This window comes from Rosa chinensis, chromosome 2 (assembly GCF_002994745.2).
Source record: "Rosa chinensis cultivar Old Blush chromosome 2, RchiOBHm-V2, whole genome shotgun sequence".
Taxonomy (NCBI): domain Eukaryota; kingdom Viridiplantae; phylum Streptophyta; class Magnoliopsida; order Rosales; family Rosaceae; genus Rosa; species Rosa chinensis.
In genome coordinates, this window is record NC_037089.1 from 74,804,662 (window position 1) to 74,827,410 (window position 22,749).

Genomic DNA, 22,749 nt, shown 5'->3' on the forward strand with positions numbered 1-22,749 from the left:
CATTTAATACGTTTTTGCTTACAAATTGTACTAATCTATTTGGGACGCAATTTATTCTTCAATATATCATTAATATTGGTCACGCCTTAAGTTTCTCTGTTTTGACCTTCAATAATCCTTTATATACCCAGTCCAAGACTACAAGTTTTCAGCTCATTCCTCCATCCTTTTCTCTGATTTGTGTATCCAACCATGGGAGCCGAACCCCAAGAAACTCCTATTCATATGAACGAAGTGAAACAGAGCTTGTTAGAGACCGAATCAACAACCTTGACCGAGTCGTCCCTGCCGAGTCTGGATGAAGTGGAGGAGATCATAGGCTACAAATTCGAGAACAAGAACCTGCTAGAAGAGGCCTTCACGCATTCTTCTTTTATGTGCAGCTTTTCTTACGAGCGTTTGGAGTACATCGGCGACGCCGTGCTGAATCTGTTGTTTAGCCGGGAACATTACTTTTTGTACCCGGATTTGGCTCCCGGAAAGCTGACCCGCCTCAGGGCCGCCAATGTTGACACCGAGAAGCTGGCACGTGTGGCCCTCCGACACGGGTTCCACCGCTACCTACGCCACAAGAAACGTTTGCTTGAAGATCAAGTAAGTCAATCGCAATTACCATTTGATATAAACAGTGAATGATTTGGTTTAGAGGTTTCAATTATGTGTTAGATAGATATGGATTAATGTTTTTTTGATTGGCGTATTCTATAGTGTTCTAGAGTATTATGTTCATACTCTGAAACACATTAGAAATTTTATTTCTAATTATTGCGGTCTATGTTGTTGTGAACAAAGAAAAGTAAATTCCTGAACAAGCATGATTTGATTACAGAATTTGGTATGTTTCCGAGGATTAGAGTTTTAGTCTTAATCTGGAAATTGTCTTATAGGGGCATGACTTGATGGTTTGGGATTGTGGAGTCTGAAAAATCACTAGTCACAATCTTCTAGTCTTGGTTTGAGTCGGTTAGACTTTGACATTTTGTGATGGTTACTGCAACCTACCATCGACTCATGACAGCTGACAATCCAGCAAAGCTTTTAAAAACATCATGCTGTCCCCATTGGAGTTCCCTAACTACCACGCAATAAGCCAATAACAGTTTGGTCCATTCAATCTTTTTTTCGATGACAGTATGACTGGTCCAATCTATCTACGTACTATCTAGATTCATCTAGATTTAAGTATGCAGATCTAAAGATTGGAATGACATACACATCTTCCTTGGGTGTCCTCTCTGTAATTTTGCCTGCTTTCTTTAATCTTTGGGCCAACTTTTTAAGTGTACCACGGTCCTCTTTTTATATGAGACTGAAACTAACAGCTTCTCAAACAGCTTTGTGTTTGTTCTCTGATCTTTTTAGTGAAATTTGTACAGATCCAAGAGTTTGCTCGAGCAGTTCTCGATTATCCATTGCACTCCAATGGTCTTATTGATGCTCCAAAAGATCTTGCAGATCTTGTGGAATCCACAATCGGGGCAGTTTTCATGGACTGCAACTCGATAGACATAGTCTGGGAGGTACATTCTATGGTCACACCCATCACTTTCTTTGCTAGTCGCACTTTTGATTTCTAACAACTGCAATTTTCATATTTGTTTTGAAAGGTATTCAAGGGCTTGCTGGAGCCGATAATAACTCCAGAAACAATACAAATACATTTCAACACCCAGCTGAATGAGTTATGTCAAAAGAACAATCGGAGTCTCAAATATGTAGACTCATGGGAGAAAAACAAAGCTGTGGATTGTTTAATTGATGGTCAATTTGTTGGAAGGGGTACCTACAGTCTTCGGAAGGAAGTTGCACAGAACCGAGCAGCAAAAGATGCTTTGGACAACAGGTGGAAGTGGATGGTGTTACGCGAGAAAGACGCTGCTGATGAAGAGCAAGAAGAAGAGAGTCCTACCAGTCAATTATCCGAGGAAGAATTCGAAGTTAATGAACAAGCTTGAGTAATGCATGTTTGTGTATGTCCCTGTATATTAGGCATTTTCCATAGATGAACTTGATGTCGAATTTTAGTTTGTGACTTGTCATGTTGTGAATTGTAGAAACAATGAATTCCAATCTGATGGCCCCTATTTGTTGTCCCCTATGTAGTACCAAAGTTATCTAAGCAATATATGCTTTCAATCTCTTTCCTTGTGAGATTTTCAATTTACAAATAGTGATTTACATGGACCTGAACAACATGTTCTGCACTACTTTGATAACATTATCAAATGAACGATATGGTATTTGTCAGAATCTGAGTGTCTAGGTAAATTTGCTGGTGTCGAGCATAGACCAATATCGTCAATTTAATTGAACAAACAAATCCACAGAGGTAGAGTTTTAATGGGTTCAATTGGGGCAGACCCTCTTCTTCAGAGCTAGCTCTAAATTCTTGTGACACTACCTAAGAAGCTCGATATATATTAGTCTTGTAAATTTTCCCACCCAGCAGATATATTGGTCAGTTTGGTACTTTGGTACGGTTGTTGCTTATATTGTGATATGAGAATAATTACTGTTAAGTAAAGCAACTGAGTATTTGGTAAACTATAGTACTAAAAACAGTGGCAAAATGTTCTACTAAACTTAAAACTAAAAGTGCTATAGTTAGAGCATCTCCAACAGAGTAGCTAAATTTAATTTTTAGTTATATTCAACTATTTTTGAAGCAAAATTCAGCTCCAACAGACTAGCTATAGCTTAGCTATATTTAACTTTAGCTAAATTGGCTAGCTATATTTAGCTAGAAAATCCTACATAGCTAAAGCAAAAGTTATATTTCTCTCTCATCTTTTGTCCACATGTCAGTTTACGATTCGATGAAACATAATATATCACTTACAAATAGCTATCATTGATGGAGCAACATTGTTAAATCAATAGCTATAATTCACAAGTTTAGCTAAATTTAACTAAAAAATAAATTCTACTGTTGGAGATGCTCTAAAAAACTAGAATTTTTGCTAGGTATATTTCAAGAAACAATCATTCCTTTTCACAAATATAACATGACACAGGAAGTTGCAGCAACTAGAGTAGCTAAAGACCTAGATCTTCTATTAAAAAAAAGAGAGACCAAGATCTGAGACTTCTTTGGGATTTTTTTAATTGATTTGGGCTAATCAGTTAATCGAACCATCAAGTAATAAGGGAAAATCCTAATCCGTATTGGTTTGGTAAAATCCTAATCCGTATTGGTTTGGTAAAAGAAACCTATATTTAAGAAGGCCTATGGCTAGTTTCCTGATTCACAAAACAGAGATAAGCTCACTCCCTTCATTAACAAATGAACAATTCTTAGAACTGTCAGGCCCCCACAACTTTACTCTCTCTCTCTCTCTCTCTCTCTCTCTCTCTCTCTCTCTCTCTCTCTGAGAAACCCTAGGCGGCCTCTCCGTTTTGCAATTCGTTCTCATCCGGCGGCACCCGGACGTTCGGCCTGGCCTTCAGTCTCGTCGTGGCCTTGGGGTTTGCTGCCGGACGGGAGACCTACTGCCCAGGGGATTTTGTCTAAGTATTTCTCTCCGGTTCTTTCGATGGTTTGGCTGGGATGGTGGTGAGGTGATGGTCGTACGGCATAGCTCGGTTTTTCTGCTCCCCACTGATGGCTTCTTTGATCGACGGCGCCATGAGGCTTGATCGACGGCGATGGGGATTGCGAGGCCTGCCTCGGGGATGGCGTTTCCATGGTGATGCATGTTGCGGCTTCGACATGATGGAGCGGTGCAGATCACTGTGACGCGGCGACATGTTCGGACGGAGCGTGGTCGGACCATGTTGCACGACGGGTTTGGGAGGAGCCGGTGGACTGATCCAAACCAAGAGGATGGGCTTGAGTGATCTCTTTGGTGACCCTATTGGGCTCAAGTTTTGGGCCAGGGTTTTGGCCCTAGTGCATTGTCTAGGATAGTAGTTTTATTACTTTCAATAAGTCCCTATTTTTCAGGGACAGTCTAGGTACTTTTGTGCATTTAGTTTTGGCATTTGGTCTGATCTTGTCGACTTAATTCTTAGTAGATCTAGGTGTACACCAATTGAGGTCCCTAGGCAGCTAGGTTTATTGGTTAAAGAGTTAGGTTGGAATGGCCGGATCTTTCTAGCGCCTCCGGCGTAGTACCAAAGGGGGATTCCCGCTATGTCTACGTATTGATTATACAATGAGTGGGTCTATGTTTCTATGTACCGTTGTGGGTACTACCACTATCTTCTTGTCTGTAAATGGCAGCGGAAGGGTATGTAATGACCTATTCTGGCTTTTGATGAATATATATTCGCCTACTGGCTCCATTATCAAAAAAAAAAAAAAAAAAAAAAACAATTCTTAGGTTCACCCCTAGGGTGAATGAGCATATTCACCTCTATGGTCGATTAACATACTTTTATTTAATAAATTTATAATCCAATGGTCCATATATTAAATTAACCTTTAAAGATCATCTCTATAAAAAATTAAGCGAATCAGAAATCGTTTAATTATCTAATTGAATCAAACAAATAGATGGTTCTAACAACACTTACTACTATTATGATGAACTGTCCATGTATTTCATAGAAATGAATAACTGAAAGGTCTTCAATTTGATTGATTTTTTACAAAGCTAATCTTTGTATTACGTTATACAATATGAATGGTTGGATTTGAAAATTATAAAGTTATTATGCGTTAATCGACAATGAGGGTGAATATGCTCATTCACCCTAGGGGTGAACCTAAGAATTGTTCTTAACAAATACTATTCTCAAAAACTTGAACACGAAGGCTTATTTCTTCCTTCTTTTTGCACCATGGCTAAGATTGTTCATTCACTCTTCACTCTCAACCCTAACTGCACAACCCTGCTCAACCCACCAATTCCCTAACCACAAAACCTTTGCAGCATGTAATGATCTACCAGTCCTAAACTCCACTATTTCCTGGAATTATTTCCCATCAAACAGAACAGTAGACCTTGCATTCAGAGAAACCCTAGTTGGCGATTCAAGATGGGCTACGTGAGCGATAAACTAGAACTCAAGGGTATGGTGGGTTCACAAGCCTTGGTTGCTTTTCAAAGAAGCGATGGAACCATGGCTGTTTATTCATCGCCTATAAAAAGCTACGACACTCACTTGGAGCAAGGGAACCTCTCCTTTCTTGTCTACACCTTGTCCGCGGTTTACGAAAACGATTTCTTCGTTATCTTTGCCACCCTAGGGATCCCAAACAATGTTACAACTGTGAATCAATTATGGCAACAAGGACCTCTGCATGGTAACACACCAGGTATGCACTCGATGTCAGGCCCTAACCTTAAATCCTATGGCACCTTGGATTTTCTTTCAGGCAAAGTCGTAGCAACCGGTACACATCACTCTTCGGTATCCACCATGAAAATCGCCCATGGGATAATGAACACCATTAGTTGGGGTATACTCATGCCAATCGGAGCTATCGTGGCTTGGAATTTCAAAGGGTTTGGTCCAGCATGGTTCTACGTTCACGTTTCTTGCCAAGTTTTGGGTTCTCTTGGTGGAATTGCTGGCTCGGTCACCGGACTCATGCTGGGTCACAAGTCTTCAGGGATCGAATACAAAGGTCACAAATGCATAGGCATCACGCTTATGAGTCTTGCCACAGTCCAGGTGCTAGCTAGGTTCCTTTTGTGGCCTAAAACCGGATCACAAGTATAGGCGATTCTGGAATTTGTTCCACTATGCCCTTGGTTACACTGCAATTGTCCTGGGCATAGTAAACATCTTCAACGGGTTTGATATATTGGAACCGCCAAAGTCGTGGAGGTGTGCCTACATGGGGATTCTCACTGCATTGATGTTTCTCGGTGTAGTAGGGGCAACCCCACTGGAACAACAAGAAGACTCAAGCTGCGAAGACACAACTGGAACAAAGGGCGGATGAAACTGTTTGAGTCGTCTACGTTAAACAATTGTTGAATCATCTCTTGAAACATGAACAATCTTCACATTGATATCTCTCATTTCTCTTAATTAAGTTTATGTTAGCATATGTTTCTTTTTCTTTTTCTCTTTTTTTTGGCCCGAACTGAAGAGCAGATGTTTTGACGTCCATATTATTTGCATTTACTAAAACAAATTCTGAGCAATTTGATTGTCTACAATCATCATAATAAGTTATTAACAGAGATCCCATTCTTAAACATAGAGAAAAAAAATTTAGTGGAGCAGTTATTTGTGAAAATGTCACCATTTGTGAAAACTAGCATGGATGCCCGCGCGTTGCTGCGGGTTTTAGAATGAAATCTAAAAGTCTAGGAGGATAGAGCATCTCGTTAAGAATTCATACATCATGTTTTACTGAAATTTAGCCAAAAATAGATTGTCCTACTTGTAGGCTAACTTAGTTACAACAAATGACTGATCTGCTTGTCAAAAATAAGTGGTGATGTCCATCAGCATATATGCACGCTGAGAAGTTGTTAGCCTAGTGATGATCAGTGGTAGAGGTTGTCCAAAAAGTTGCTTCCTCCAGTCCTACAGTCCTACTTACACAAAAAGTGTTGTGAAATATATGTTTTGAGTTTATTATCTAGAGCTTCTTACTTAAAAACTCACACGGAAGAAAATAGTGATAATCTTTGACATCACACCAAGATATTGTAGTTCAAAAAATGCCTGTGTATATTTTCTTCATAATTCTTTCATGGTAGTCATTGAAAATGTATTTCAATTCATGAGTATACTCGCTTACTGTGTGCCACACAAAATGACCAAGATGATAGAATTTAGAACCAACCTGCAGCTCTCCTGCTTGCCTCAATGCAATTCCAAAAATCACATTCCTTCTCCTTGTTTATGACAAATCCAATATAACAATCATAAACCCTTGCATCACGGGAATTTTCACCAAAATCAAGACAAAAAATTAATCTATTAGCTGGACAGCAATGATTTTAATAAATGACAGAGAACATATGATTTATATTGGAGGAAAATTTCGGAATAATGCATAGAGAATTATTGTTATGCTCATAGTTTTTTCCAAAATAACGCATGACAATGATGACATTCAAAAAAATTATCTCCAAGATCCACATATTTTTTATTAAGTCATGTACACCAAAAACGGAAACAATCAAATAAGTTAATACATTGGAGATAAAATTTGCATATCAGTTAATCAAAATACGTGGATCTGGATAATAGCCTTTATGTGCCTGCTACTATAAGTTAACTTATATGCAAATTTTAACTGAACTAACTTAGTTTGAGGAAGCAAAGACCTTTATCCAGAAAGAGACGGAGAAATTTTGATTTCAATGGAACCTCCCTTGAATCCTTGACATGAACATTTGAAGTAATATCAACTACTTGTTAAGTTGTTCCAACCAAGAATAATTTGATGTTTGTATGTTTTAGTTTAAGTCGGGACAGATAAACAATATTTGAAGCGATATCAATTACTACTTTAGTTGTTCTATCTCAATTAAAATTTGGTTAAAAAAAAAAAAAACTAATGCTTCTTTTGATTGCTGAAATTGTAGAAGATATGGTTCATACATCTTCAATTTTAATGTCCCAGTAATCAGAGATGCATAAAATTGATTCAAACATAACTAAAGCACATGAAAATGAATAAGACAATAGCACAAAAAGGTGAAAAGTGAAGTGGGATGCGTGGGGAACAATTTCTACATGCACTTTTGTAATCCAGTGATTGAAGTATTTTTGTACAATTGTCATAACTATCCATCTCCCTCTGCAGTAGCAGACTATACATATATCTATATGTTTACTCCCCATATATATCTATATCACATGCTTGTTTTGCTGTATATAACATCATTTACACCACAATAGTTGCAACCTAGAGAAACATACAAACAAATAAAGCACATCCAATTTACTCTAGCTAGATATGTGTTTGCATTAATATATTGAATATCACCCTTTACACAAAGGATCACAATTGATGATAGTACATATAGGATTAAAGTTAGCAAACTCCTTCCGGTTTTGCCAAAAAGCATATGCAGAGTTCATCAAATTAGTTTTTGATGGAATCTGAAGGTTACCTGGATATTAAGTATAAGCTCTATCGCACTGGACTTATGTCAAAACAGGGCAGCAACTGTGATTGAAAAGGAGATTGGGGTGATCGACCGAAACCTGACCTGTAAATAAGACACCCCTTTCTCAACGTTGTTCCTATAAATAAGACAGGTATAAATACATAGCAAAAGGTCCAAAAATAAATAACCATCCAAGTAAAAAGAGCTAGAGGCAAGAGTTATAACCAATTCTACCTCAAGAGAAGGGAAACTGCATCAAGGAAACAGAAAACAGCATAACCTAATGACCCTGCCACCTACCGTTCCTGTTTATTGAAACCCCTAGCAAATGCAGACAATGTTATGTTATTACAATGAAAACAAAAAACTGAAAGATAAGTTAAAAAAATCTAGATAAAATGCTTCCAAAGGTCATCTCAAATATTCAAAATCAGATGGAATAGTATGAACAGATTAACAGTTATATACTCATTGACTGTGCCACCCAAAATCAAGAAATTCTAAACCATTTGACGCTTCTGTTGCTAGCATTTCTTTAACAGTTTAAGTAAATTCGCTGCACCCTCGCCCCTCATGGGCATCTACAATCCACTGCTCTAAAGGCTCAACATCCTTGTGGATGCAATTTCTCGGTTCCTAATTTTTAAAGATCGGAGATACTATTTCCAATGCTTTTAACAACCTTGCGGACTTTTGCAGAGTTCTACATGTAAAGAGTTCTTTCTATACTTTCAAGATGAGGTCAATTTTTTTGTCATAAAATAAGATAGTTTAGTAATACATAGTAGTTTGTTATACTCAGTGTGTTAAGTTTTTATTAATGATATCATATGCTCTTTGCCTCTTTCCCAATGAAAGTTTACTTGCAACTATAATTTTTCTTTTCTAATGTTTTACATTCATACGTTTTTTTTTTTTTTTTCAAAAAAAAAAAAAACACAGTATAGGCAAATCTACATTATGAAGCAAAAGCTATCATCTGTCTAGCAAATCAACTTGTAGCAAACAGTCATTCGGGGAAAAAAATAATTGCAGCTAACAATGGCATTTCTTATTGCAAGTCATAAATCGTTTGCTCTTTTGAAGCACAAATCAAAACAACCTTCATATAAAGATCACATATGGGATAAAGAAAAAGACCTCATAAGTGGTATTTCAGTATCTGACCTGCAGTTCCTCCTGCTCTCCTCAACTCAAATCCAAAAATCGCCTTCCTTCTCCTTCTTAAAGACAAACCCAATATGACAATTGTAAACCCTTGCATCACCAAAACCCCAAATTAGTCATATGTAAAGAATATAATCGAATTTGAGGAACCCTAAATCGAAGGAAAACTCATACAATCACGACATGCAGAACCTATTATTACCAACTCTCCCCTCTCTTACATTCTCTGCCAATGATAAAACACAACCCAAATAGATTGAGACACAAATTGAAGACAAAGAGGAAAAATAAATCCAAGCACAAAACCAATTACCCACAAATCAACTGCACCGGAGGAGCTGATGTTGCCAAGAGTCCTTAGATGCGGGTTAAACATCGGTTGTCCAATTCTGAGCCAGCGGGTAATTAGAGGAACACAGCTTTCTTCACCTCTCTATGAAGCGAAGAAAATAGAATCGGAGTTGTAGATGCTAACAAACAACATCACTCTCTCTCTCCACCTCTCTGTAGAACGAAAGAAACAAAGACACGATAGCACTGAGCAGTACGGCAGGTGTCGAGGCAAGAGACTGGAGGAGGGGGCAAAATTGTCATTTTCCAGAATAGGCTATGCTCGAGCCGGCGAGTGTATTGTATTTGGATTTCTGTGGACTTTTTTTAAATGATAGACTTTTTTCAAAGCCAATGAACTCTATAAAAAATTCATAGACTTCTATTGATTTCTTAAAACTATTGACTTTTTAAGTCGATGATAAGTTAACTGAGAATTAGAAGATGTGAAATAAGTTGCTTCCATTAGAGTGAGCTTTTGCTTTTGACTCTAAAAGGGCTCTGGCTTAAAATAAAAGCAGTTGCTGTCGATTTTATGAATCACGAGACTATCTAGTGCTTTTAATTTAAGCTGCTTATAAATTTCTCCGAACACGGTGTAGAGATTCCACATCGAAAACGTCTTCACTTCTCCTTTTTCTTTTGGGCCTGCTAGTCCCATAATAGAACGGCCCAGATCCTTCTGGAAGATATTTTTCAATTTCCACGAACAAAAGGAAAGGAAATTACAAGTTCTCCTTTTCCTCGTTCTTGAAATTCCCTATTTCTTAACCAACACGAAGTTTCTGAATTGTGCAGAACAAAAACCTCTCAATTCCGAAATTGTACGAACCCAAAAACCCCCAGAATGGATTACGAGCTGAGGAGAGCGAGAGAGAAGCTGAACAAGGAGCAGAACGAGAGGAAAGAGATGGCCAGGAAGAGATTGGAGAGGGAGAGAAAGGCCAAAGAAGAAGCCAGGAAGCAAAGAGAAGCCCTTGACGCTGAGAGATCCAGACGCATCTTCGATGCCGAACAAGCCCAGATTAAGGTTCGGTTCTAAAATCCCACTACTTTTCTAGTTGTTTTGAATACAAAGTTTTGATCTTTGCTTGATTTTAAGCTTGTTTAGGATTTGATCGTCATTAAATGATGGGAAATTGTGATAAAGATTGTGACTTTATGCATCACTGTCATTTTGGGTATCTATTTTTGCGCTCAGAAGTCTATGATGAACCTGGGAAAGTCACATTTGATATAGATTTATTCTAATTCCTAAGGCATAAGAAAATACATACTCCATGTTGTTAATGATTTGCTCCCGAAAGTTGGGGGTAGGCATGCCGACCTTTGTGAGTTAATGTGAGAGTGAATTAGTTTGAGATCAATTTGTTTCTGGTGATTGGTAGCTTGGGAGTTAATGCCTTCTCTTTTGTGTTGTTTCTAGGTTGATCAAGAAGTGCAGGAAAGTTTACTTGTGGGACGAGGAATTGTGTTTTATCGTGTGTTGGAAGCGGTAGCTTGTCAGGGTAGTGGAGATAAGATCAAGCTGCCATCGTCATGCTTCAATGAATTGTCGGAAGGAGGTGCTTTTGATAAGGGACCATTGTATTTTAAGTTATCGGTAGTTCATCAGGAGAGTTCTTCGGACATGGTTGATGAAAAGGAAAAGTGTCGGAGCACACATTCAGGTGTTTTGGAGTTCACAGCTGATGAAGGTTTTGTTGGGCTTCCTCCTCATGTATGGCAGAATTTATTTCCAGGGAATACACCAGCAATCCCTTTGATAGAAGTTCGCTATGTCTGGCTGCCTAAAGGAACTTACGCCAAACTCCAACCTCTTAGGGTAGGCTTCTCAGACTTGCCTAACCACAAGGCCATCCTCGAAACAAGCCTTCGCCAGCATGCCACCCTTTCTGAAGATGATATATTTATAGTCAACTATGGGGACCTGGTATATAAGTTGCAGGTTCTTGAATTAAAACCCTCTTCAAGTGTATCTGTTCTAGAAACAGATATTGAAGTCGACATAGTTGGTCCTGATGCCGCTGTGGAGAACACTCATGATAATGTCCTAAAACCACTTACATTTGGAAAATCGGAATTTGGAATGGTCGATGAAGGGCACTACACATATTACAAGTTCTCAATAGATAATGCTACTTGGGAGAACATTGCTTCTGGGGATGCCAAAGTTGAGGTCAGGATAGAACCAGAGACAAATTCTGGGGATAGTGATATCTACATATCTAAGCATCCTCTCATATTCCCTACCAGGCACCAGCATGAATGGTCATCCCATGACATTGGTTCGAAGACTTTGATCCTTAGTTCAAAAGATAAGAGCTTGGAGGCAGGAACTTACACTCTTGGTGTTTATGGCTTTAAGGGAAAAACTAAGTACCATGTATCTGTGAATGTTGAAGATGTTAGGAATCAGAAGGTAGGCCAGAAGGTTGCGTCTTCCTCATCGTCAATGGATGTGGATACTGTAGAGTGTAAGAATTGTAAGCGTTATATTCCCAGTCGGAGTATTGCACTTCATGAAGCATATTGTAGCAGAAACAATGTTGTTTGTCGGCATACTGGTTGTGGAGTTGTTCTTAGGGTTGAGGAGGCCAAGAATCATGTGCATTGTCAAAAATGTGGACAGCCTTTTCATCAGGAAGAGATGGAGAAGCACATGAAAGTGTTCCATGAGCCGCTTCACTGCCCCTGTGGTATTGTGCTTGAGAAGGAAGAGATGGTAAGCAATAGTTTCCCGCCCCTTTCCTTCCTGCACCATCACATTTTATCTTCATTTACTGGTTACTTGTTAATCAATTTATTACTTTATGAACATGTAACAATGTTCTTTTCCCTGTTGGCAGGTGCAACATCAAGCCTCAGTTTGCCCCCTGCGCCTTGTTCCATGTCGATTCTGTGGGGACATGGTTCAAGCCGGAAGTTCTGCTATTGATGTTCGGGACAAGTTAAGAGGATTGTCTGAGCATGAGAGTGTCTGTGGGTCGAGGACTGCCCCGTGTGATTCATGTGGGCGTTCCGTGATGTTGAAGGACATGGACATCCACCGCGTTGCCGTCCATCAAAAGAACTAAGGTGAGCCAAATGTGAGTCTCGCCAGTGCCCCTGCATTGTCAAAGTCTGCTTGTTGTGTTTTATGTTCTTGTAAAGTTGAAGGGAATAAATGAATTATTTGTATCCTTTTGTGCATGTGAACTTTACCAGTGAGTTTATAATTGCTTGAAGTTCCAAAGATTCAATGGATATGGGGTCGTTTGCGTTAGAAATTGGAATTCTTGCATGGAATACAAATAGCATGCAGCCATGTGAATCTGTTAGCTCTCTGGTTCCTCAAATTTCTCGGCTTGAAGCCCAAGAATAATTTCTCCAAAAAAAAAAAATTGAAGAATAAAAATATAGATCTGCACGACCAACATTCTTTGGTGCAGGCCTAAATTAGAAAAGAAAGATACTTCAATGGAGTCCGGTCAGTCCACTGTAAATCACATTTTTCCTAAGATAAATATTCCTAGATCTAAAGAGTTAGGGTTTAGTATTCACTGAATTAGAGCATCTTCAACATCTTTTTTATAAATCTCCTCAAGAAAAAACATCTTTTTATTTATTTATTTTTTTTATATATAAATGATATGATAGAGAAGCACGTGTGAATGTGAGGATCTGGATGCAAACTAATGGGGATTGATCGAAATTATACTAACTAATGGGGATTGAAATTGGCACCTCATTTTTTACAAACCACGCCCCCTTAATAACTTTTCAGTAAACATGAAAATAGAGTAGAGTTTGCTTTGAAAAAACAGATGTCAATCTCACCTCTGAACAAATAATTAAGGAAAACATCACATATTGTGATTGAGTTATAACTCGTTACTTAACTCACTGCATTTTTAAAAATATCACTTAACTCACTCATTTTAATAAATGTATTTTGCACAACTCATTTCCACAAAATATGAGTGAGTTAAGTGATATTTTTAAAAAGTAAACGAATTAAGTGTCGAACGGATCATGACTCAACGGTCATTTGTCTTTTTTTCTCCTAATAATTGTTGGGCCTCTAAAAAAAATCTATCAGAAGAGGGAGAAGGAAAGGTAGAGGCCAGAGTCCTTGGCCGGGTATCCTGGCCAATGTTGACTGTTTTGTATTTTTAAGCAAAAGTCGGAGCTTGGAGCGGAGAAAGAAAACTGAGCCCCCTAAGGTGGTCGAAAATTGCGGATCCCGATGGAGGCGGCGATGAGGCTATGCGTCCGGCGGGGTGTGGCGACGATGGGTGGAATCAAAAGAGAAGCAGCGAGCAGGTTTAATCCGGAGAAACTCTACCACTTTGGCACCAGTAGTTACGGAGTAGAAAGCAGTGAAAGAAAAAGATTAGACACAAGTGAGGAAACTTCACAGAGAAAGCTTGCAAAAGGAACCGGCTTCTAGTTTGTGGAATGCACTACCGAAGAAGACAGACGAGGGACTTGTGGAGTGGGAGTCGCATCTAAAGTTGGAAGGCAGACTCTATCGATTGCGTGAACGTTCCTATTCTTGGGAGAGCTGGAAGGCGATGTAGGTAACTACACCATTCATTTGCTGCGAGTCTTTCGAGGTTTTCGACCCTGATCACTCAAAGTGGCTGCCACTGGAGCTGCCTCCATGTGATTCCGCGTCCGCGATGCTATCTTACCTGAAATTAACTTAAGGTATCTAGTAGCCGGCCCCAATATACTTCGTTTGGCTCGGGAGTGTGGCGGAGCTTTCCGGTTTGACGTCACCCGGCCCGAACAATGATGGACAGAGTTAAACGTAGCTGATACAGTGGATGATGCTGAAATGTTGCTAATCGAGTTGTGGCAACATGGCCACGATGGTTACCTAATCTTCGCTTGTGACGGGGGAGGATATACAAGTTTTGACGAAAAGGTTGAGCAAGAGATACAAGTTGTCCTCTTGTCGCAGGAATGTGATTCTTTCAAACATATGCAACCTCTGCCCTTGCTGCCACTGTTGCCTAGTGATTTTGGGCGCATAGCTGAATGGAGTTTTCTCCATCTAGGAGGTCAAAAAGTCCAACTTGCTCACGATGGCTCTGGACAACCCCTATGTTTTACTCAAACATATGAATATGAAATAATTACCACTGAGGAGAGCGATGTCTTGCATGTCAAGTGCAGAGTGCTAAGGAATTAGCTGCCACACATGCCCTCATTAGTGCCCTCGTGCACGAGTACTACAGTAGGTTTTCTTTTCTTTGATTGATTTCGCTTTTAATTGATTTGTATGCTTTCATATTCATCATTTGAATATATGAATAGATGATGCTCGATCTATGTTTAACTGCTCAGAGCAAGATATACAACATACATTTTTATGTTATGGGAAGTAGGACGATTGAGCACTTTGGTCATCATTATTGGATGATAGCATCCGTTGCCAAACATCTTAAATAACAAATGAGACTGGACTCCATGCATGCATATGAAAATCAATGGTATCTTATCTGAATATGAGTTCCCTTCATTTCAATAGATATAATATGTACTAATGTTCATATTCAATTATTCATCACCTGAATATAGAGCCCAGGTCAGACATCAAAAGTGACAATGCTATATATGTTCTACACGCTAAACCCAAAAAGTTTCCATGCCAGAATGAGCTGAACAATTCATATACAGCACTATAAGAAAACGTGCCAAACTGTTTGTCGTTTTTGTTTCAGATGTAGTGAGATGTTAATAATTAGCTTCTCATGCTTTATCCACAACATTTTTGCATCAACTTGTTTAGGTTTATTTGATTGGTTGCTTCCTTTAATTCATATTGAAGCATGAAAGTCAACGTAAGAATGGTTGAAGGACGAATCAAATTCAACTAGTCCAGAAATGGGGAAGGCCAAGATGTTTTCAATTGCTTGGACTAATTGAACTGTCATTCAATGAGAGGATCTTGCTTTTTGTCAATACAGAATGGAACTCAGATTTATCTTTGAGGATTGCAATGTGAAAGTATTGGACCTCACATGAAGTTTCTCTATGGGCCTTTTTATAATCAATGTAACTTACCAAAGAAATAAGAATGGTTAGGTTCAATGGAAATCGGTTAGAAAATAATGGCTCTGACATATAACCAGGGACGGAGCCAGAGATCACAAACGAGGGGGGCCAATGTAAGATGGATAAAAAAAATATTAAAAAAAATATTTAAAAAATATTAAAATGATTAGATTAAACAAGGCGTGCTCTAGGGAGGCGTTCTCCAAATACCAAGGTGCAACAGGCGTGCTCCAACTAACTTCTAGTCATGCTTCTGCTTCTAAATTAAATTATTTTTTTATTATTTACTATTATTCCAAACTAACCAATCAAAAAATAGGTGAGACCAATTACTTTTTCATGTGAAGCCAATCACGTGGAGAACTGGGGGGTGCCAATATTAATAATTGTATGTGTAGAAACTCAAGTCAACTAGATTACAAGCAACAATTACATATGAAGTCAAAAAGTTAAGGGGTGTCATGGCCCCTGCAGGCCCTTGAGTAGCTCCGTCCCTGCATATAACATGCAGCCATGGGAGTTTCATAGCTTTCCCATTCCCTAAATTTCTTGCTAAGATACCAAGAATGGGAATTTAGACACGCACAACCAACATTCTGCAGTGGACTCGATTTACTTTTCTCTTTTTATTGGATTTTTGTGCAACTGCCAAATGGAGTTGAATCTCACGAAAATTGAAAACTAGGAAACGTTGCTTCTCCTCCTTCACTTTCAGTTTGGTTTGCAATTAATCCCTGCCGGCCAGCACTGTGGTCGGTCCCACACCTATGATTTGTTACACGAACGAATCGAACTCCAGACATGAAATTGGCAGCTTATAAGCATTAGATGGTATACAAACTTGTAACGTAGCAGTTGGACGAGAGCATTACTATGATTTTCCACCAGATAAAGTTAGTGTCAAGTCACTGTGCATGACGAATGAAATCGATCGATTCCGTATTTAACTACACGAAATGACAAGATAATCAATTTGACTATTCAATTACCAATTAACTGTATTTGATGATAAAATAATCAACACAGATCCACCAGTCTCCACCTTGATGACCAAAGTGATATCATTCTTATTCCAGGCCTAAAATACTACTAAAAATTAGGAAAATAATTAAAGAAAAAAGAAGAAGAAGGACGCAAAGAACAAGTCATAGAATTTCGGTAGTCCTAAAAGTCCACCACCTCCCCACCATTTTCGCCTTTCTTTTTTAGTCCACAGTCGGCAAAAAGTAGGCCAAAAGCAAATAAACCCAACACTTAAAATTTTGCTTCAGAAAAATTCAGAGCATTCATACCCAGAATAGTAGATCACCTCCACTAGTCAAAAAAAGCTTCATGCACAGAAGAAAAAAAAAACACAGAAAAAAGTAGCCGTTAGAGTGAGAGGGAGTGAGGGCCAGCGTTTTAGATTCACCAGTGAGAGACACCTATCAACGTTTTGGGATACCGACAAACAAAACTTGCTGGTCCCAGGTACCATGAATTTGATTTTTTTTAAACACATTCAAGTTGCTAATTAATCATGAAATTAATGTCTATTCAAGTATTCAACTTTATAAAGTGGGAAAATAAAACCGACGGGACTGTTTAGTAACTAGTAACCACCACCACCACCACCACCGTCCTCACTCCCTTTCTTAGCGACACAATCACGACTTTTCGCAAAAACGTATAATTTGGTCACTTTCTAAAACAACAGCACCGGTTTTGTCTTTTCTTGAATCCCCCAGGCCCCAACTCGGTCTCTCTCATTGTTCATTGCTTTTTTTTTTCTTTCTTCCGGTTCAAGCTTTTTCTTTTCTTGCATTCTGAGAAGAAACGCCGCCGTTTTGGTGCTGTTGAAGGGGGTTTGTGAAGAAGGAGTGAGTTCAGTTGGTAAGAAAAGATTGAATCTTTGATTGTTTTCGTGCTGTTTTGGTTGCTAAAAAGTAAAGCAAATTGATCCAATGTGTGTGTGTGATGCAATCACTGAAAAAGATCATGGCTTGAATTCTGTACTTGATTTGATGTTGTTTAACTGTAAAGTGTTTGGATTTTGAGAAGTTGAATCGATTCTGTGTATGGTAGATTGAAAACCAATGGGGCCTTTATGTTGTTGAAGCTAAGTAGTTAATCGAAAAGATTTAAACTTTTTCTTGATCCTTAATTTTACAGGAGGCTATAATTCAGATACATTCCTTTGAAGCAAGTTATGGCTACACTGGGTGATATAGGAGTTGCAGCAGCAATCAATATTCTGACTGCATTTGCTTTCTTTGTGGCGTTTGCCATACTCCGGCTTCAACCTGTGAACGATAGGGTCTACTTTCCGAAATGGTATCTCAAAGGACTGAGGGCCAGTCCGTTGGGCGGGGCACTTGTAACCAAATTTGTGAATTTGGACTACAGGTCATATGTGAGGTTTCTGAATTGGATGCCTGCCGCATTGCAAATGCCGGAACCTGAGCTAGTTGCACATGCAGGGTTGGACTCTGTAGTTTACCTGAGGATTTACTTGACAGGGTATGTGTGTCTTTCATGTACATTGTCAAATCGAATCATCTCTAGCAACTTTTATCCTTGTATGGAATTCATTTTTGCAGTGCCAGTTTGTTTTCTCTGTCCATATGATTCATATGTTTTTCTTCTCTGACTGATTTGGTTTCTGGTCATTAAAATGCAGGCTAAAGATTTTTGTTCCTATTGCATTTCTGGCGTTTTCAGTCATGGTCCCTGTCAATTGGACTAACAGCACCCTAAAGAAGTCAAATTTAGTTTACAGCAACCTAGATGAGCTTTCTATTTCAAATGTTCCTCTTGGATCTCATAGGTATGCAACACACTATATACTGAGCTCCATTTAATCTGTTTTTTTATCGTAATTTTGTTTTTTCTGTTTATTCCGAGTGTACATGGTGCTATATGTGCATGAATTTACACACAATTTCTGATTCTATAGAACTTTTAACCCTTGGAGACTTGTCAGCCATAAATTTTCTTAACATTTCATTGTTTTCAACTGACATTGATCTGCATTTCAAGCTAATATGCAATGACATGCAAAGAATGCACCACTTTTTAAAATTCAATTGTACGTTCTTTGTACTATGAATTTGGGAGGGGTTATAGAAACAATCTCTGTCAAATAAATCAGAATGATAATCAGTGCGGTTTTACATGCACTGTCATTTGATTACTGGAATCTGATTGTCTAGGGGTACTAGTCTAAGGAGTTCACCTTCTGATGATTATTTACCATTTGGTGCAGATTTTGGACTCATTTAGTAATGGCCTATGCTTTTACATTCTGGACATGCTATGTTTTGAATAGGGAGTATGAGATCGTTGCAACAATGAGATTGCACTTTCTTGCATCAGAACAACGGCGCCCTGATCAGTTCACGGTAAGATTCACTTGACACATTATGTTTTAGCTGATGTGATGAGTAAGTTGCCATTGATGCACAGTAGTCAGACACTACATATGTAGATGTATGGACTGGGGTCAAGGGGTTAAATCTATTGACCCAAAATGGCTTCCTTTCATGTTAGATTTATTAGAAGAGGGGGAAAAAGTCACCACCTGTCCATGTTAATCTACTTGAACTAAATTATTTGTGCTGTTGTAAAGAACATTAATTTATGAGGAGATTTGGTAAGACCGTAAGAAGTTGTTAAAATGTTCGATGTACTATTCTGCTTCATTCGAACATTTAATTATTGATTGAATGGTTTTCTGCTTCTCAAACAAGAACCAATGTGACATTTCATTTAATAAGCCTTCTTTTATGACACACGTCTTTTTTTTCACTTATTAATCATTAATTTAGAGTCTTAGACCAATATTTTGGAATTCTAACTCTTGTGAAATAATATTTGTGAATTTGCTATAGGTACTGGTTAGAAATGTGCCACCAGATCCTGATGAAACAGTCAGTCAGCTTGTGGAACATTTTTTTCTTGTTAACCACCCAGATCATTATCTCACTCATCAGGTTTAATCCTTTAGCTTTTGCTGAGCACAACTGAGTGTATTTGTTAAAATTGGATAATTTCAACAACCTGTTCTTATTCTATGTTCTGTTTTCCCCTAATTTCTTACTGAAGTATTTGAATGCAGGTTGTTTACAATGCAAATAAACTTTCTAAATTAGTCAATGAGAAGAAGAAAGTTCAGAATTGGCTCGACTACTATCAACTTAAATTTTCAAGAAATCCATCAAGAAGACCATTAACAAAGGTATCATATTCTTGATGACATGGTATTCACTGATTCTTTTCTCCTCTCTCCTTTTTGTTTCCTTCTCTTTTCTCATTTATGCTAACAATGTCTTGTGAGCAGACTGGATTTCTTGGTCTTTTGGGTAAGAGAGTGGATGGAATTGATCATTATACATCTGAGGTTGACAGGCTATCAAAAGAGGTAAGCATCAATTATTTCCATCTCACTTGCTCTGTGTTTCGTCTATCTGATACTAAAGAACAGTTAATAAGGCAAATAATTTTGTAGGTCATTATTCATTGAAAGCATTTGATTACTTATACATTTTCTTCTTCACATGTACTATTGACAGATATCCTCAGAGAGAGACAAGATTACAAATAACCCTAAATCTATTATGCCATCAGCGTTTGTGTCCTTCAAAACTCGATGGGGTGCTGCTGTTTGCGCACAAACTCAACAAACCAGAAATCCAACTATATGGTTGACTCAGTGGGCTCCAGAACCTCGTGATGTTTATTGGGATAACCTGGCAATTCCATATGTTTCATTGACAATTAGGAGGCTTATAGTTTTTGTTGCTTTCTTCTTCCTCACCTTCTTTTTCATGATACCCATCGCACTTGTTCAGTCCCTTGCAAACATTGAGGGTATTGAGAGAGCAGCCCCCTTTCTAAAGACCATTGTTGAAGTGTGAGTATTTTCTTTATAAACACCTTCATTTGTAATATCTTTTTTACTGTACACTTGGACATATATTTTGACTATACTAACAGTATCCTATTTTTCATGCAGGAAATTCATAAAGTCATTTATTCAAGGCTTCCTCCCTGGAATTGCTTTGAAGCTTTTTCTGATATTTCTTCCTTCCATATTGATGATAATGTCCAAATTTGAAGGATTTACTAGTATATCAGCCTTAGAGAGGAGATCTGCTACTAGATATTACATTTTCCAATTTATTAACGTATTTCTCGGGAGCATAATCACTGGAACTGCGTTTCAACAATTGGATAAGTTCCTCCACCAATCTGCGAATGAGTATGACCTTACATTTACCCCCTTTACTTTTTACTTGCAATTCAATTGGTCCATGAATCATTTCTTGAGTAGCTTAACTTTGAAAGTCATTTATTTTTCGATTGAGTATTGCCTCACTACACCTTATGTGCATAGTATTAAATTAGTTGGCCGTTTGTGCAGTATCCCAATTACAATTGGTGTTTCAATTCCAATGAAGGCGACCTTCTTTATAACTTATATTATGGTTGATGGGTGGGCTGGGGTTGCTGGCGAGATTCTAAGGTTGAAGCCATTGATCATGTACCACTTAAAGAACACCTTCTTGGTGAAGACTGAAAAGGATAGGGAAGAGGCCATGGATCCAGGAACCCTTGGGTTCAACACTGGTGAACCACAGATACAACTCTATTTCCTACTTGGCCTTGTTTATGCTGTGGTGTCCCCAATCCTACTTCCTTTCATAATAGTATTCTTTGGCCTGGCATATGTTGTTTATCGTCATCAGGTAAATTTTATAATTCCTAGAGATGGGTTTTTTGCTTTTATTGGTTAAATGATGTGCAATCACTTGACAGAGTATTTTTGTATTATTCTAGATTATAAATGTCTACAATCAAGAGTATGAGAGTGCTGCAGCATTCTGGCCAGATGTCCATGGGCGAATCATAACAGCACTGGTTGTGTCGCAACTACTACTGATGGGATTAATAAGTACAAAGGAAGCTGCTCAGTCAACTCCATTGCTCATCACACTCCCGGTGTTAACCATATGGTTCCATCTATTTTGCAAAGGCCGTTATGAACCTGCTTTCAAAAAGAATCCATTACAGGTTTGACTATTGCTACACATTGTTCTTTATAGATTGACTCAATTGAATAAAATGAGTCAAAGCCTTTACTTCTGATGCTTAAACATGTGCATGAACACTTAGCATTGTTCTTTAAATCTTTTTGTATGGTGAATTTCAGGAAGCAATGAGGAAAGATACATTAGAACGTGCGAGAGAGCCTAATCTGAACTTAAAAGGCTTCCTTCAAAGTGCATACATTCACCCAGTTTTCAAGGTTGCAGATGACAGCGACAGTGATGGAGCTTCCGAAGAATTGGAGCAGGAGCCTGTCGTTGTCCCAACGAAACGCCAGTCTCGAAGGAACACACCCGTGCCCAGCAAATATAGTGGTTCAATATCATCGTCCCAAGCTGAAGATGTTCTCATGATCCAGCCTTAGAGTGCGTTTAATTCTTTGTTGTCTGTACATTTGGGGCTCAAGACAGTTCAGAAGTGTAGATACAGGGCGTTAGGACTATAGCAACACAAACAAGGAAAATGTAGGGCTTTTGGTTTTTGGATTCGATATCAACGTCCAAGGGGTAGACTTTTTAGAAGATTTTGTAGCAACTGCAATTTATAGATCTTTGCTGCAATCATTGTGTTTATCTTGGTAATGCTTGTCTAGCCATTATCAAATAGCTTGCAAATCATTAAGGGCAACCAAAGAAAACCACCAGCAACTACATCAACAACTCGGAAAAATCAAATGGTTAAATGATATCCAATTTTTGTGATTTTTTTTTTAAGTGTGAAGCGCAAAAAAATGTGATCCCTTTTATGCACCGATAATGCATAAAAATGATCACATTTTTGTAGGGAATCTAGGGATCACATTTTTTAGATGAAAATTGTTCTGTGACCGGCGGTGCAAGTGACTTAAGATCTATTAGGTGATCTCAGATTGCAAAAGACAAGAGGGCATTTTTCATCTTGCCGGAGATTGAGCTTCCAATCGAAGCTCTAAATGTAGTATAAAATGCTAGTCTTTTCAAATCTGTTTGCACTGATTAATTATCCCCTCGTATAAGCCATACGCCCATACATTTATGAGCTAGCTGCATCTTCAAGCCAGGGCTGGGCAGAAAATCTGGAGCCAGCAGCTCTCAAACCTAAGAGCTTGGCTGGGTAT

The 22,749-nt window shown here is 38.5% G+C and overlaps 3 protein-coding genes and 1 pseudogene across 4 annotated transcripts; all 4 read left to right on the forward strand.

Moving 5' to 3' along the window:
• Positions 1–2,140, forward strand: LOC112187570 (ribonuclease 3-like protein 3). Its single transcript, XM_024326423.2, has 3 exons — positions 1–594; positions 1,377–1,520; positions 1,608–2,140. The coding sequence occupies exons 1-3, from the start codon at positions 193–195 to the stop codon at positions 1,953–1,955; spliced, it is 894 nt and encodes a 297-aa protein (XP_024182191.1). The 5' UTR covers positions 1–192; the 3' UTR covers positions 1,956–2,140.
• A 1,461-nt stretch (positions 2,141–3,601) lies between these two features.
• On the forward strand, positions 3,602–5,893 carry LOC112184990 (annotated as a pseudogene).
• A 4,321-nt stretch (positions 5,894–10,214) lies between these two features.
• On the forward strand, positions 10,215–12,767 carry LOC112187275. Its single transcript, XM_024326014.2, has 3 exons — positions 10,215–10,551; positions 10,948–12,246; positions 12,371–12,767. The coding sequence occupies exons 1-3, from the start codon at positions 10,369–10,371 to the stop codon at positions 12,596–12,598; spliced, it is 1,710 nt and encodes a 569-aa protein (XP_024181782.1). The 5' UTR covers positions 10,215–10,368; the 3' UTR covers positions 12,599–12,767.
• A 4,028-nt stretch (positions 12,768–16,795) lies between these two features.
• LOC112185051 (calcium permeable stress-gated cation channel 1) lies at positions 16,796–22,244 on the forward strand. 2 transcript variants are annotated; one of them, XM_040515751.1, is made up of 12 exons: positions 16,796–17,036; positions 17,718–18,065; positions 18,226–18,372; positions 18,811–18,946; positions 19,436–19,537; positions 19,663–19,782; positions 19,885–19,965; positions 20,117–20,457; positions 20,560–20,805; positions 20,968–21,292; positions 21,384–21,617; positions 21,757–22,244. In XM_040515751.1, the coding sequence occupies exons 2-12, from the start codon at positions 17,755–17,757 to the stop codon at positions 22,015–22,017; spliced, it is 2,304 nt and encodes a 767-aa protein (XP_040371685.1). In that variant the 5' UTR covers positions 16,796–17,036; positions 17,718–17,754; the 3' UTR covers positions 22,018–22,244. The 2 variants fall into 2 exon arrangements, with proteins under 2 accessions (XP_040371685.1, XP_024179028.1); XM_024323260.2 differs by lacking the exon at positions 16,796–17,036 and adding an exon at positions 17,135–17,438.
• Positions 22,245–22,749: the final 505 nt, after the last annotated feature.

Excerpts from the sequence above, each read along its gene's own strand:
- LOC112187570 (XM_024326423.2), top strand. The coding sequence starts at position 193 with ATGGGAGCCGAACCCCAAGAAACTCCTATTCATATGAACGAAGTGAAA. Across the intron at positions 595-1,376 it reads AACGTTTGCTTGAAGATCAA|ATCCAAGAGTTTGCTCGAGC; the intron begins GTAAGTCAATCG and ends AAATTTGTACAG. Across the intron at positions 1,521-1,607 it reads CGATAGACATAGTCTGGGAG|GTATTCAAGGGCTTGCTGGA; the intron begins GTACATTCTATG and ends TTGTTTTGAAAG.
- LOC112187275 (XM_024326014.2), top strand. The coding sequence starts at position 10,369 with ATGGATTACGAGCTGAGGAGAGCGAGAGAGAAGCTGAACAAGGAGCAG. Across the intron at positions 10,552-10,947 it reads CCGAACAAGCCCAGATTAAG|GTTGATCAAGAAGTGCAGGA; the intron begins GTTCGGTTCTAA and ends TGTTGTTTCTAG. Across the intron at positions 12,247-12,370 it reads TGCTTGAGAAGGAAGAGATG|GTGCAACATCAAGCCTCAGT; the intron begins GTAAGCAATAGT and ends CCCTGTTGGCAG.
- LOC112185051 (XM_040515751.1), top strand. The coding sequence starts at position 17,755 with ATGGCTACACTGGGTGATATAGGAGTTGCAGCAGCAATCAATATTCTG. Across the intron at positions 18,066-18,225 it reads CTGAGGATTTACTTGACAGG|GCTAAAGATTTTTGTTCCTA; the intron begins GTATGTGTGTCT and ends ATTAAAATGCAG. Across the intron at positions 20,458-20,559 it reads CTAAAGACCATTGTTGAAGT|GAAATTCATAAAGTCATTTA; the intron begins GTGAGTATTTTC and ends TTTTTCATGCAG.